Source organism: Hyla sarda, chromosome 8, assembly GCF_029499605.1.
Source record: "Hyla sarda isolate aHylSar1 chromosome 8, aHylSar1.hap1, whole genome shotgun sequence".
Lineage (NCBI taxonomy): Eukaryota > Metazoa > Chordata > Amphibia > Anura > Hylidae > Hyla > Hyla sarda.
Window position 1 is genome coordinate 179,106,409 of NC_079196.1, and position 14,884 is coordinate 179,121,292.

Below are 14,884 nucleotides of genomic sequence, written 5' to 3' on the forward strand. Positions count from 1 at the left end.
GTTTTTGCTCCATTAAAATTAAGCACATTGGCCCTCATTTACTAAGCTAAAACTGACTTGTTTTTGCCGGGCTATTTCCAGATATTTTGGCGCAGTGTCTGCGACATATCCCCGCTGATGTGCGACAGTGTGTGCCAGAAATCCAACAGTGCATTGTAAAAAGATGAAAAAGGGGTGTGGCTGGTATGAAAAAGGGTGTGACCAGTCAGAAAAAGTAGCGTGTTCTCACAAGTCTGGAATCCTGCAAATCGGAAACAACATATTACACTAGTAAAACCCCGATACTCTTAGTAAATCAGGGCCAGTAAGCGCAATGGATGCTAGCGGAGATTAAAGGGGTTGTCCAGGAAAAGAAAATTAGAGCTAATTTCTTTCAAAAACAGCTCCACATCTGTCCGCGGGTTGTGTGTGGTATTACAACTTGGCTCCATTCACTTCAAGGGAACTGAGCTGCAGAACCACACCCAACCTGGAGACAGACAGGGAGCAGCTTTTGAAATAAATTAGCTCTGTTTTCCTATTCCTGAATAACCCCTGTAAAAGTGTTATGCAGTTCAGAAAAATGTATCCCCTATCTAAAGGATAAGGGGATAAGTGTCAGATTGCCGAATGGAGCTGGAGTCAGCACGCGCCCTTCATTCACCTCTATGGTAGAGCCAAAGTGCTATACTCAGGTATCTCTGGCTTTCCCATAGAGATGCATTGAGGGAACGTGTTGACCAGCAATTTGTGCCGTGGTCAACACAGTTCCGTGCATGGGGAAAGCAGGGTGCCAGGCAAGAGATCGCGGGGGTCCCAGTGGTCGGATAGGGGATAAATGTTTCTAAGCTGGACTACTCCTTTAAAAATCATCCAATGGAATCCGTTCATTTGAGATTTATTTCAGTTTCTTATAATCCTCAAATTACAGATCTGAGGAACAGAAATGGAAAACGCTAATGTGAACCCTACCCTACTTTGCTTTTTATGTAGAACATGCACCCCTTAAAGGGTTACACCGCTCCCTAGCGTCCGGAACATTGAGGTCAGAACGCTGTGTGCTTCCGTGTTTACACCCGCCCCCTCGTTATGTCACGCCCCGTCAATGTAAGTCTATGGGAGGGGGCGCGACTGCCATCACGCCCCCTCCCATATCCTTGCATTGAGGGGGCAGGACGTGACATCACATGATGGGGTGTGACGTCACGAGGGGGCGGGTGTGAACACGGAAGCCCACACACATTGTTCGGAACATAATGTCCCGGATGCTGGGGAGAGGTGTAACCCTTTAATATAAATGGGGGGGGGGGGGGGGGGGAGGGAGCACGTGACGTACCCCAAAGAACATGATTTAGACCAGTGGTTCCCCAGGGGTACTTAGCAGTTTCTCCAGGGGGCAAATCACTAATGGCAGCCACTGGTCTGGACCACTTTGAAAGAAATGGTAGGCTGACGTCACTGCACCGAGGAGCAGAGCAGGAGGATAGCAAAGGGGAAGCGCGGGCACTGGGCTGCTGTGGGCAGTAACTACCATCAGCTTTGTTGCCCCACTGCCCCTTCAGACCAGAGCCATAGCAATAAGTCCCCAGACCGGAGGAGCAGTGAGGCACCAAAGCGGGCCAGTATGGTGGCCTACAGCTATATATGGGGGCAGTTTGGGGACCTACAGCTATATTTGGGGGCACAGAAGGGGCCTAACAACTTTATGGGGATGGAAAGTGGGTACTATTACTATATTACTATGTATGACAATAAACATGGGGAGTTTGTAAATAGGTGGGTATTGTACTGCAGAAAGGAGCCTAAAATGTTTGTTTGGCTGGTTCTGTGGAGAAGTCTTGTATGGGAGAAATCTTAATGGCGGTCTAGGCCAGATAGTGAAGAAAAGAAAAGCAAACAACTCCGGTTAGAGAAGACGTCACCTGTAAATGGTGGGACTGGGGAGATAGGGAGAGGAACAGGGGGTCTTGTATAGAGGAAAGTAAAGCATATGAATTATACTATAATCATTACAAAATGTCTCTAATATGGGGTACAATTTTTGGGGAATGGGCTGTCAAGGGGTACTCCGCCAAAAAAGGTTGAGAACCACTGACTTACACTATGATAAATCCCCCACAATATAAACAAAATAACCACATGCAGTAATTCCTCCACAGCGACAGATGGCAGCATAACACAACTCTCTATGGAATCGTGGCTATAGTAACAAACCTATGCTACAGCCGTCTCCCTTAGCCGGATGGCTGTGCGCATGCGTGGAAGAGTCCGGTCGGCCCGCAGCTGACACCTCTCGCTTGTGTCAGCGAAAAGCAGACGGTTCGTAGCAGGCCGGCAACGTGCTGAGCGGGCCCGGCAGAGGGGAACCAACCGACGGGGGCGCTGTGGACGGGATCATGCACGGCTGGGCGCTGTGGACGGTGCTGGGCGCCTTGTGCCTGCACTGCGGGCTGGGAGCGGATGACATCGTGGTGGGGTGCGGGGGGTTCGTGAAATCGGACGTGGACATCAACTATTCGCTGATCGAGGTGGGTGACGGGCCCAGGGGGTGGCACTGCGGGGGGGGCACAGCTCGGGGGTGGAGGGGTGAGGGCCCCCGGTGTGGAGCTGTCACTGCTGGATGGGGCAGGCCGCAGCCTCCATTCATTCCCTGCCCTTGGTACTGCTGACCTCTGACCCTGGTGCTGCTGACCTCTGACCCCGCTGTCTCCTGGGTCCTAGACATACACGTGTTCTCCCTGATCGGTGGGTGATTAGTTATGGCTGCAGTGATGACCTATCCCAGGATCCCCCATATATAAGCCTGCACTGCTGGGTAGACATGGTGGCCATCACATGACTGACCAACAAGTTCTATAGACAGATCAGTGGTTTTCAACCAGTGTGCCTCCAGCTGTTGCAAATCTACAACTCCCAGCATGCCCGGACAGCCTTTGGCTGTCCGGGCATGCTGGGAGTTGTAGTTTTGCAACAGCTGGAGGCACACTGGTTGAAAACATTGGTGTAGATGGTCAATTGACCGAAGATTTTTGGCCCTATTTAGTCACCATGACAGCCGGGGGCACACCGGGGTGCAATTTATTTATTTATATATATATATATATATATATATATATATATATATATATATATTTATTTTTATTTTTTTTTAACCTACCTAGAATGCTGGCATAAAAAAAAAAAAATGAAATGTACTTACCTCCCGCCGTTCCCTTGGTACCCTTGCTCCCGGCCTCCTCTGCGATCTTCTACCTGCTTCTTGTGGTCGACGCATCTCACTGGTGGCAATGTGACGATTTGAGCCCCAGCACTAGGAATAAGATCGCAGCGGGGGGCCAAAAGCAGGATACTGGGGGCAACGTGGGAGCGTCGAGAGGTAAGTTTAGTTATTTTTTTTTTAAATAATGTGGACATTCTGGGCAAAAAAAAATAAAAATGTTGCTTCCCAGAGCACTCATATAAAAATAGTTGTCACCATAAATAAAATAATAATTAAACTCCCATCACCTTATCATGGTAGATCCTATGGGGCAGATTTACTATCCTGACTGATCATTTTAGGAATCATACATTTTGCCCAGACAGCCTGACGTTCATCTTAGTGGCTCAGGCTTCCTGTCCGGCGTTCCGATCCTCCCCGGTGCTTTTCTTTGCTTACCTTCATGATGCGCTGTCCCTGCCCTGCCGCAGACACTCCGGAACCACTGCTGTGCGATAGGGATGTCATGTGGGGAGGTGGGACATCACGTCATCAAGGTAAGTAACAAAAGCAGCTGGGTGCAACAGAGTGAACCAGGAAAGGTAAGTATGGCATATTTTAGGTTATTTTACACCTCTAGCTGCTTGCTGCTGACATTTTACATAAATCGGATCACCCCTTTAAAAGGAGTACTCCGCTGGAAAACATTTTCTTTTAAATCAACTGATGCCAGAAAGTTAAACAGATTTGCAAATTATTCCGATTATAAAATGTTTAATCCTTCCAGTACTTATCAGCTGCTGTATAATACACAGGAAGTTTTTTTTCTTTTGAATTCCTTTCTGCCTGACCACAGTGCTCTCTGCTGACCCCTCTGTCCACGTCAGGAACTGTCCAGGCAAGGAGTAAATCCCCCCACCCATAGCAAACCTCTCCTGCTCTGGACAGTTCCTGACGTGGACAGAGGGGTCAGCAGAGAGCACTGTGGTCAGGCAAAAAAGAGAAGAACTTCCTGTGTATTATACAGCAGCTGATAAGTACTGGAAGGATTGGGATTTTTTTTTTTAATAAGGAGTAATTTGCAAATCTGTTTAACTTTCTGGCACCAGTTGATTTAAAAGAAAATGTTTTCCAGTGTGGTACCCCTTTAAATGTTGGGTGCAGTTTTGGCACAGGGTGTTGCATTTTAAGCCCCGTCAGTTGGCTTATAATTTACTTCAGAAATAGTTTTCTGGTACAGATGAGCCCCTATTCTGATGCCTTTTGGGGAATAGTAAATCCCCCCCCCCCCCCCTTAGGGTGCCGATTTCCTTTTGAATGTTTGAAGTTTGAATGGGGTCGGGCTCTCCGCAGCAGACATTCAGCAGCGGTTTTTCACTGTTGAGAATCCGCCGCAGACCCTATTAACTTCTGTGGCGGATTTCCCTCTGCCGAAAATTTGCCGCGGAGAGCCTGCCCCCTTTTAAACCCGCAGCGGGAAACACGATGTGAGTTTAGAAGTAAATTCGCTCATGTGAATGCCCCCTTAGGGCCCATGCACACTGCGGGGGTTTCCACCTGGAGAAATTCTGGGTGGAGATTCCGTGTGCAGATGTTTCCAGAAGAATTGGCGCCTATGTCCCCCATGGACATTAGGCACCTTCCCCCATTGACGGCAATGCATTTCTGGCTGGAATTCTACTACATTCACAATGCCCGCCATGTGCGCTGAGCAGTGGGAGGTTGCTGCCAGCGGAATGTATGGACCTTTTGTGTGTCTGGTTTTCTGCAGTGTTTATCTGCTTGTCCTAAGCGGACAGTGTAAAAGCAAACCTGCTGTTGGCCATATAGATTGTGATGCCGGTAATGGGTATTTTATTGGCACCATGATCAATGTTAGAGATGAGCGAACTTACAGTAAATTCGATTCGTCATGAACTTCTCTGCTCGGCAGTTGATGACTTTTCCTGTATAAATTAGTTGAGCTTTCAGGTGCTCCGGTGAGCTGGAAAAGGTGGATACAGTCCTAGGAGACTCTTTCCTAGGAATGTATCCACCTTTTCCAGCCCACCGGAGCACCTGAAGGCTGAACTCATTTACGCAGGATAAGTCATCAACTGCCGAGCCGAGAAGTTCGTGACGAATGGAATTTACTGTAAGTTCGCTCATCTCTAATCAATGTACATAAACAAGCGAATTGTGGCAAGCCTTTACCGCCTCTGTGAGATGGGATACTCTAGAGCAGTGGTTTTCAACCTGTGGACCTCCATATGTTGCAAAACTACAACTCCCAGCATGCCCGGACAGCCAACGGCTGTCCGGGCATGCTGGGAATTGTAGTTTTGCAACATCTGGAGGTCCACAGGTTGAAGACCACTGCTCTAGAGCAGTGTTTGCCTGCTAGGGTGCCACCAGCTGTTGCACAACTACAGTTCCCAGCCTGCTGGGAGTTGTAGTTGGGCAATAGCTGGAGGAATCCTGGTTGGAAAACTCTATTTTAGACTTGGGCTGGGTTCACACCACGTCTTTGCAATACAGTTCCCGTATAAGTTTTCAATTTAAAAACCATATGGGACCATATTGAAAACCGAATGCATTGACTCTCCATTGAAAACCGTATGACAAACAATGCATCAGGTTGTGTACGTTTTGCATCCTGTACGGTTTTATCAGTTTTTTTCCCCCTGTACCCAAAACCGTAGCCTACCACGGTTTTTGGGCCGGGTGAAAAACCGTATCGAAATGTGTGTGTGTGTGTGTGTATATATATATATATATATATATATATATATATATATATATATATATATATATATATATATATATATATATATATATATATATATATATAAGAACTGTACAGGACCTTATGTGCGTACGGTTCCATCCGGTTTTCACTATACTGTTTATTTACTTTGCACAGTTTATTTCTTGGAATTTCAATCAAACAAGTAAAACTTTATTCATAATGGAATGAAATGTTAAAAAACTTTCTTAAAAAACGGATGCAACCGGACATAATTTTTCAAACCGTATTTGGGGTTTAAATTTGTTCACACATTTTCATACCGTTTAGTCAGGTTTTGAGGAATCCGTTTTTTATCAAAAGCCTGATACGGGATACTGTATTGCAAAAATGTGGCGTGAACCCGGCCTTTTACTATACTTCTACTAGAACTTACCGGGCTCACCGCAATATAATCTATAGATGTGGGTGCAACTCAGTGCAATACATCATACTACCAAAAAACAGCTGCCACTGAAAACAAGATGCACTCCACTAGATTTACAACAATATCTTTATTGGTACAAAACAGCAGATCAAGTTAACAGAAATATTAAAACCATTTAAAAAGGCTCCTAAAGAGCCGCAACACAGCCTCAGAGCAGGGCCATGACCCCCTGCTCCGGGTAAATGACCCCGTCCTAATGAAGATGTAATATTAATAAATGGTGTCGGCTCAATGTGGCTACAAAAGACAAAATAAGGGCACAATAAACACAACAATAATGTAACATGAAAAATAATTCTATCTAGGATGCAATGATAGGCTATGATACCGCCCTATTGCCAGTATACAATACCGCACATAAAATGTACTCCACACTGGCCAGCGACACAGATGCTGTGACAGAGGACGGGGCCACTAAATCCCACGCGTTCCGTCGCAAAGCGACTTCCTCAGGGGTGTCCAGGTGAACACCCCTGAGGAAGTCGCTTTGCGACGGAACGCGTGGGATTTAGTGGCCCCGTCCTCTGTCACAGCATCTGTGTCGCTGGCCAGTGTGGAGTACATTTTATGTGCGGTATTGTATACTGGCAATAGGGCGGTATCATAGCCTATCATTGCATCCTAGATAGAATTATTTTTCATGTTACATTATTGTTGTGTTTATTGTGCCCTTATTTTGTCTTTTGTAGCCACATTGAGCCGACACCATTTATTAATATTACATCTTCATTAGGACGGGGTCATTTACCCGGAGCAGGGGGTCATGGCCCTGCTCTGAGGCTGTGTTGTGGCTCTTTAGGAGCCTTTTCAAAATGGTTTTAATATGTCTGTTAACTTGATCTGCTGTTTTGTACCAATAAAGAAATTGTTGTAAATCTAGTGGAGTGCATCTTGTTTTCAGTGGCAGCTGTTTTTTGGTAGTATAACGGGGAGTCTCTCTATTTTGTGGTAAAAAAACCGAAAACTTTTGGAAAGTATTCCCTCCCTATACACTACTCTAAAAAGGCGGATTTATTTCTTCTCTTTCAGATAAAGTTATACACCAAGCAGGGCACATTAAAATACCAGACGGACTGCGCGCCCAATAACGGATACTTCATGATTCCTCTTTACGACAAGGTAAGTAACCAGAGCTGTGCATAGCTTTGGTTTGCAAGAACAGATATCTTCTAAATCGGTTCTTGATGGATGGTTTGTGCTGATTGTATGCGGAGACCTTCTTCAGCACCACACACACAACTTGGGTTCGCAAATAGCTTGCATGCTGCCATTTTTTGGTTGTGCAATTTTTGGGATTTGCTGCAGCGGTCAGACCCCCGCCATCAGACACTTATCCCTTATACTTTGAATAGGTGATAAGAAGAATAAAAGTGGACTACCCCTTCAAGGTTAGGTTCACATATGGCGTATGCTCTGCAGTTATTATACTGTGTTAAGTTATACTAGAAAAATAAATCCGTATAATTAACTGAACACCGCATGAGATTTGCTGCGTGTTTGCTAAATGCAAACATACCCTAAAGGAGCTTTATGCTTTCCTTTAGAGAAACTAAGGGATACCCCTCTACCTCCATAAGTCCATATGTCACATGGGTTTCATGTGAATACCAACCCATGGAGATTGGCAGAATGCTAAGTGTCATTGCCCTTGGCCAATTAGCCATTGCTTTGATGGCATTCAGCACCAACCATTAAATGCCGGTTTAAAGGGTTACTCCACTCCCCAGTATCTGGAACATTGAGTTCTGACCGCTGTGTGCGGGCTTCCTTGTTCACGCTCACCCCCTTGTGACCTCACGGCCTAATGAAAGTCCCATAGACTTGCATTGAGGGGGCGGGATGTGATGTCCCATGACATGGCGTCACGAGGGGGCAGGCCTGAACGCGGAAGCCCGTACACAGCATTTGAAACTCAACGGACGCTGGGTAGCGAAGTAACCCTTTAAGGTGCTGTTTATTAGATATTGTAGCACCCATACACTGTTGAAAGGGAACCTGTCATCACTTTCATGCTGCTTTATCTACTAGTCATCAGGGCGTTGCCCGGTGGCTTCTCCATGCCCCATTAACCCTGATTGATGGATCGCTCCTGTTTGGGTACAGGGGAGAGATCTATCAATCAAAGCTGCCAGGGCAGGGAGAAGCCACTGGGGACCACCCGGATTACTTGTGGTTCAGGCACGGTGAAAGTGATGAAAGGTTCCCTTTAACATTAAAGCCCGAGGCAACACATGTACTCCTTGTTTGCAGTCCAGTTGTATGAAGCATGCTTTTATACGTGGAGGGTAATGGCTGCCATCAGCAGCTGGGACTCGCCTCTAATGTCGTACATTGATGTGATTGTTCATCTTTGGCATTCAGATGCTGCGGTTAAAGTTGATTGCAGCATCTAAAAGTGTTTAAAATGCAGTGTCCAGTTAGCTCAGAGTGCTGATCGTGACCTCTGCAGTGTGACCGCAGGGTCCAAATCAAACAATGTGACGGCCTGAGGTCTCTTACCTACCTCTGTGCTGTCGCATCATCTTCTTGAGTATACAGGCAGCCTCAGAAAGCTGTATAAGCAGAGCGCTGATAATACTGATTAATGGTATGTTATGGGGACTCAAAAATAGTCATAAGGTGTTAATAAATGTGAATTAGCCCCTCCCCTAATGCAAGTTTAAATCCCCCTTCCCATTTTTCAAATAGAATAATGTAAGGCCAAAGGCTGTCCAAGCTTGATATGAGATGTAGAACAGCTGGAGGGGCACACTGGGAAACACTGGCACGTTCCCTTCATTGTGTAACCTCATATTACCCAATATACCTGGAATTCTGGATTTCCTGTATTAGCAAATAGGCTTATACATTGTGCAATAAATAGTTATGCTCTGTAGTTTTGATTCATGGAGTTCCTTCTTGCTGTCATTTAGTGCAGCCTTCTTTGTTCTTGCCCAGGGATAAGATCCTGTCCTGGTCAGGTGATGATCACACAGTCATCACAGTTGTACAATGTTCCCTTAGGGTACGGTCACACAGCACATACGCAGCGTATTTTACACTGTGACAATTCTGCCTGGCACCAGGGAATATGCTGCACATTTTGCTATGTGCAGACACACAGGGCTTCCTCGCAGCAGCTCTGTGTGTGCAGTAAGGTCACAGTGCACTGGGCCTGTCTCCAAACTTTACTGCACACACAGGGGTGCGATGTGGGAAGCCCTGTGTGTCTGCTCATAGCAAAATGTGCAACATATTTCCTGCTGCCTGTTGTAATTCTCGCAGTACGCTGCATATGTGTGACCCTGTACTTACGGTACATTTACATGTACATAAAACGCTGTGAAAATTCCACAAGTGGATTATGTTGCTACCCATTGACTTCAATGTGTTCCTTATGTTGCTACCCATCTACGCTTGTGGATTTTCCGCTGCAGAATTTCCGCTGTACTGTACTGATGTACTGAATTCTCACACAAAGTGCCATGTAGCCAAGAACTATGATGAAAAGTCACATGTTTTGCAGCAGATACATAAGAAAACAAAACAGTTTTATGTGCTTCACGGTTAACTGGGTACTGTACATTCTGCTGAACCACACAGCCATGTACTGTGAGCAGTGCCTTAGGGGGTCTCAATGAATGATTATATGCATTGGGGGAGCTAAGATTTAGGCAGATTTCACCATGCACCATCTTTCTGCAGTCGGGAAACAGGGCAATTAAGACTCTGTTCACGTTAGATCTGTGTCTTCCGACATTCCCTAGTGCAACGACCTCCAACCTGTAGCAAAACTAAATCACCCATTGCCTATCCAGGCATGCTAGGAGTCGTAGTTCTGCTTCAGACATGTCTCTAGGGGTATTACAGTAGTTGATAGTTCCAGTCGTCTCAGATAGACCTTAATTGACATTTATCTATCTGATTCCTAAAAATGTTCTTCCCCATCACAGATAATGTTCTTCCCCATCACAGATAATGTTCTTCCCCATCACAGATAATGTTCTTCCCCATCACAGATAATGTTCTTCCCCATCACAGATAATGTTCTTCCCCATCACAGATAATGTTCTTCCCCATCACAGATAATGTTCTTCCCCATCACAGATAATGTTCTTCCCCATCACAGATAATGTTCTCTTCCCCATCACAGATAATGTTCTCTTCCCCATCACAGATAATGTTCTCTCTCCCCATCACAGATAATGTTCTCTCTCCCCATCACAGATAATGTTCTCTTCCCCCATCACAGATAATGTTCTCTTCCCCATCACAGATAATGTTCTTCCCCATCACAGATAATGTTCTCTCACCCCCATCACAGATAATGTTCTCTCACCCCCCATGACAGATAATGTTCTCTCACCCCCCATGACAGATAATGTTCTCTCACCCCCCATGACAGATAATGTTCTCTCACCCCCCATCACAGATAATGTTCTCTCACCCCCCATCACAGATAATGTTCTCTCACCCCCATTCACAGATAATGTTCTCTCACCCCCCATCACAGATAATGTTCTCTCACCCCCCATCACAGATAACGTTCTCTCCTCCATCACAGATAACGTTCTCTCCTCCATCACAGATAATGTGCTCTCCCCCATCACAGATAATGTTCTCTTCCCCATCACAGATAATCTTCTCTTCCCCATCACAGATAATGTTCTCGTCCCCATCACAGATAATGTTCTCGTCCCCCATCACAGATAATGTTCTCGTCCCCCATCACAGATAATGTTCTCTTCCCCATCACAGATAATGTTCTCGTCCCCATCACAGATAATGTTCTCTTCCCCATCACAGATAATGTTCTCTTCCCCATCACAGATAATGTTCTCGTCCCCCATCACAGATAATGTTCTCTCCTCCATCACAGATAATGTTCTCTTCCCCATCACAGATAATGTTCTCTCCCCATCACAGATAATGTTCTCTTCCCCATCACAGATAATGTTCTCTTCCCCATCACAGATAATGTTCTCGTCCCCATCACAGATAATGTTCTCTTCCCCATCACAGATAATGTTCTCGTCCCCCATCACAGATAATGTTCTCTCCTCCATCACAGATAATGTTCTCTTCCCCATCACAGATAATGTTCTCTTCCCCATCACAGATAATGTTCTCTTCCCCATCTCAGATAATGTGCTCTCCCCCCATCACAGATAATGTTCTCTCACCCCCCATCACAGATAATGTCCTCTTCCCCCATCACAGATAATGTCCTCTTCCCCCATCACAGATAATGTCCTCTTCCCCCATCACAGATAATGTCCTCTTCCCCCATCACATATAATGTTCTCTCCCCCATCACAGATAATGTTCTCTCCCCCATCACAGATAATGTTCTCTCCCCCATCACAGATAATGTTCTCTTCCCCATCACAGATAATGTTCTCTTCCCCATCACAGATAACGTTCTCTTCCCCATCACAGATAATGTTCTCTTCCCCCATCACAGATAATGTTCTCTCCTCCATCACAGATAATGTTCTCTCCTCCATCACAGATAATGTTCTCTTCCCCATCACAGATAATGTTCTCTTCCCCATCACAGATAATGTTCTCTTCCCCATCACAGATAATGTTCTCTTCCCCATCACAGATAATGTTCTCTTCCCCATCACAGATAATGTTCTCTTCCCCATCACAGATAATGTTCTTTCCCCCATCACAGATAATGTTCTCCCCCCCCATCACAGATAATGTTCTCTTCCCCATCACAGATAATGTTCTCTTCCCCATCACAGATAATGTTCTCTTCCCCATCACAGATAATGTGCTCTCCCCCCATCACAGATAATGTTCTCTCCCCCCATCACAGATAATGTTCTCTCCCCCCCATCACAGATAATGTTCTCTCCCCCCCATCACAGATAATGTTCTCTTCCCCATCACAGATAATGTTCTCTTCCCCATCACAGATAATGTTCTCTTCCCCATCACAGATAATGTTCTCTTCCCCATCACAGATAATGTTCTCGTCCCCATCACAGATAATGTTCTCGTCCCCATCACAGATAATGTTCTCGTCCCCATCACAGATAATGTTCTCGTCCCCCATCACAGATAATGTTCTCCCCCCCATCACAGATAATGTTCTCTTCCCCATCACAGATAATGTTCTCTTCCCCATCACAGATAATGTTCTCTTCCCCATCACAGATAATGTTCTCTTCCCCATCACAGATAATGTTCTCCCCCCATCACAGATAATGTTCTCTTCCCCATCACAGATAATGTTCTCCCCCCATCACAGATAATGTTCTCTCCCCATCACAGATAATGTTCTCCCCCCATCACAGATAATGTTCTCTCCCCATCACAGATAATGTTCTCCCCCCATCACAGATAATGTTCTCTCCCCCCATCACAGATAATGTTCTCTTCCCCATCACAGATAATGTTCTCCCCCCATCACAGATAATGTTCTCTCCCCATCACAGATAATGTTCTCCCCCCATCACAGATAATGTTCTCTCCCCCCATCACAGATAATGTTCTCTCCCCCCATCACAGATAATGTTCTCCCCCCATCACAGATAATGTTCTCTCCCCCATCACAGATAATGTTCTCTCCCCCCATCACAGATAATGTTCTCTTCCCCATCACAGATAATGTTCTCTTCCCCATCACAGATAATGTTCTCTTCCCCATCACAGATAATGTTCTCTTCCCCATCACAGATAATGTTCTCCCCCCATCACAGATAATGTTCTTTCCCCCATCACAGATAATGTTCTTTCCCCCATCACAGATAATGTTCTCTTCCCCATCACAGATAATGTTCTCTTCCCCATCACAGATAATGTTCTCGTCCCCATCACAGATAATGTTCTCTCCCCCCATCACAGATAATGTTCTCTCCCCCCATCACATATAATGTGCTCTCCCCCCATCACAGATAATGTGCTCTCCCCCCATCACAGATAACGTGCTCTCCCCCATCACAGATAACGTGCTCTCCCCCATCACAGATAACGTGCTCTCCCCCATCACAGATAACGTGCTCTCCCCCATCACAGATAACGTTCTCTTCCCCATCACAGATAATGTTCTCTTCCCCATCACAGATAATGTTCTCTCCCCCATCACAGATAACGTTCTCTCCCCCATCACAGATAACGTTCTCTCCCCCCATCACAGATAACGTTCTCTCCCCCATCACAGATAACGTTCTCTCCCCCCATCACAGATAACGTTCTCTTCCCCATCACAGATAACGTTCTCTTCCCCATCACAGATAACGTTCTCTCCCCCATCGCAGATAACGTCCTCTTCCCCATCACAGATAATGTTCTCTTCCCCATCACAGATAACGTTCTCCCCCCATCACAGATAACGTTCTCTTCCCCATCACAGATAACGTTCTCTTCCCCATCACAGATAATGTTCTCTTCCCCCATCACAGATAATGTTCTCTTCCCCATCACAGATAATGTTCTCTTCCCCATCACAGATAATGTTCTCTTCCCCATCACAGATAATGTTCTCTTCCCCATCACAGATAATGTTCTCTTCCCCATCACAGATAATGTTCTCTTCCCCATCACAGATAATGTTCTCTTCCCCATCACAGATAATGTTCTCTTCCCCATCACAGATAATGTTCTCTTCCCCCATCACAGATAATGTTCTCTCCTCCATCACAGATAATGTTCTCTCCCCCATCACAGATAATGTTCTCTCCCCCATCACAGATAATGTTCTCTCCCCCCATCACAGATAATGTTCTCTCCCCATCACAGATAATGTTCTCTCCCCCCATCACAGATAATGTTCTCTCCCCCCATCACAGATAATGTTCTCTCCCCATCACAGATAATGTTCTCTCCCCCCATCACAGATAATGTTCTCTCCCCCCATCACAGATAATGTTCTCTCCCCCATCACATATAATGTTCTCTCCCCCCATCACATATAATGTTCTCTCCCCCATCACAGATAATGTTCTCTTCCCCATCACAGATAATGTTCTCTCCCCCATCACAGATAATGTTCTCTTCCCCATCACAGATAATGTTCTCTTCCCCATCACAGATAATGTTCTCTCCCCCATCACAGATAATGTTCTCTCCCCATCACAGATAATGTTCTCTCCCCCCATCACAGATAATGTTCTCTCCCCCCATCACAGATAATGTTCTCTCCCCCATCACATATAATGTTCTCTCCCCCCATCACATATAATGTTCTCTCCCCCATCACAGATAATGTTCTCTCCTCCATGTACTCTATGTAGGTTTTTTTAAATTATTTTTTGTCCCATTATTTAAACAGAATCTGCAACATAGGCCCCAAATTGAACCCCTGAAACAGATGTGAACAAAGCCTAACCTCTGCAGTCTGACATATAGTTTCCAAGCCTAATGGTACATTCACACATTCTTTTTTGCTGCAAATTTTCTGCAGCTGAGCTTGCATCCCATGGGCTTCATTGGGTAGCAAAATATGCAGCTGTAAACGCACCCTATGATGGAGCTGGGTAGTAATAGGTTATGTTCTAACTTA

At 45.5% G+C, this 14,884-nt stretch overlaps 1 protein-coding gene and 1 long non-coding RNA gene across 2 annotated transcripts in view; one reads left to right on the plus strand and one right to left on the minus strand.

Annotated features, from left to right (window-relative positions):
* The window catches only part of LOC130285509 (uncharacterized), a 37,449-nt gene extending 35,142 nt beyond the window's left edge, over positions 1–2,307 (minus strand). Inside the window, exon 1 of the long non-coding RNA XR_008847356.1 lies at positions 2,194–2,307. This is a non-coding gene — a long non-coding RNA (uncharacterized LOC130285509). The remainder of the gene's footprint in view (positions 1–2,193) is intronic.
* LOC130285506 (BOS complex subunit NOMO3-like) overlaps positions 2,231–14,884 on the plus strand; it is a 105,941-nt gene continuing 93,287 nt past the window's right edge. Inside the window, exons 1-2 of the mRNA XM_056536985.1 lie at positions 2,231–2,507; positions 7,420–7,509. Of these exons, the coding sequence (XP_056392960.1) occupies positions 2,376–2,507; positions 7,420–7,509 (222 nt within the window). The 5' untranslated portion in view covers positions 2,231–2,375. The remainder of the gene's footprint in view (positions 2,508–7,419; positions 7,510–14,884) is intronic.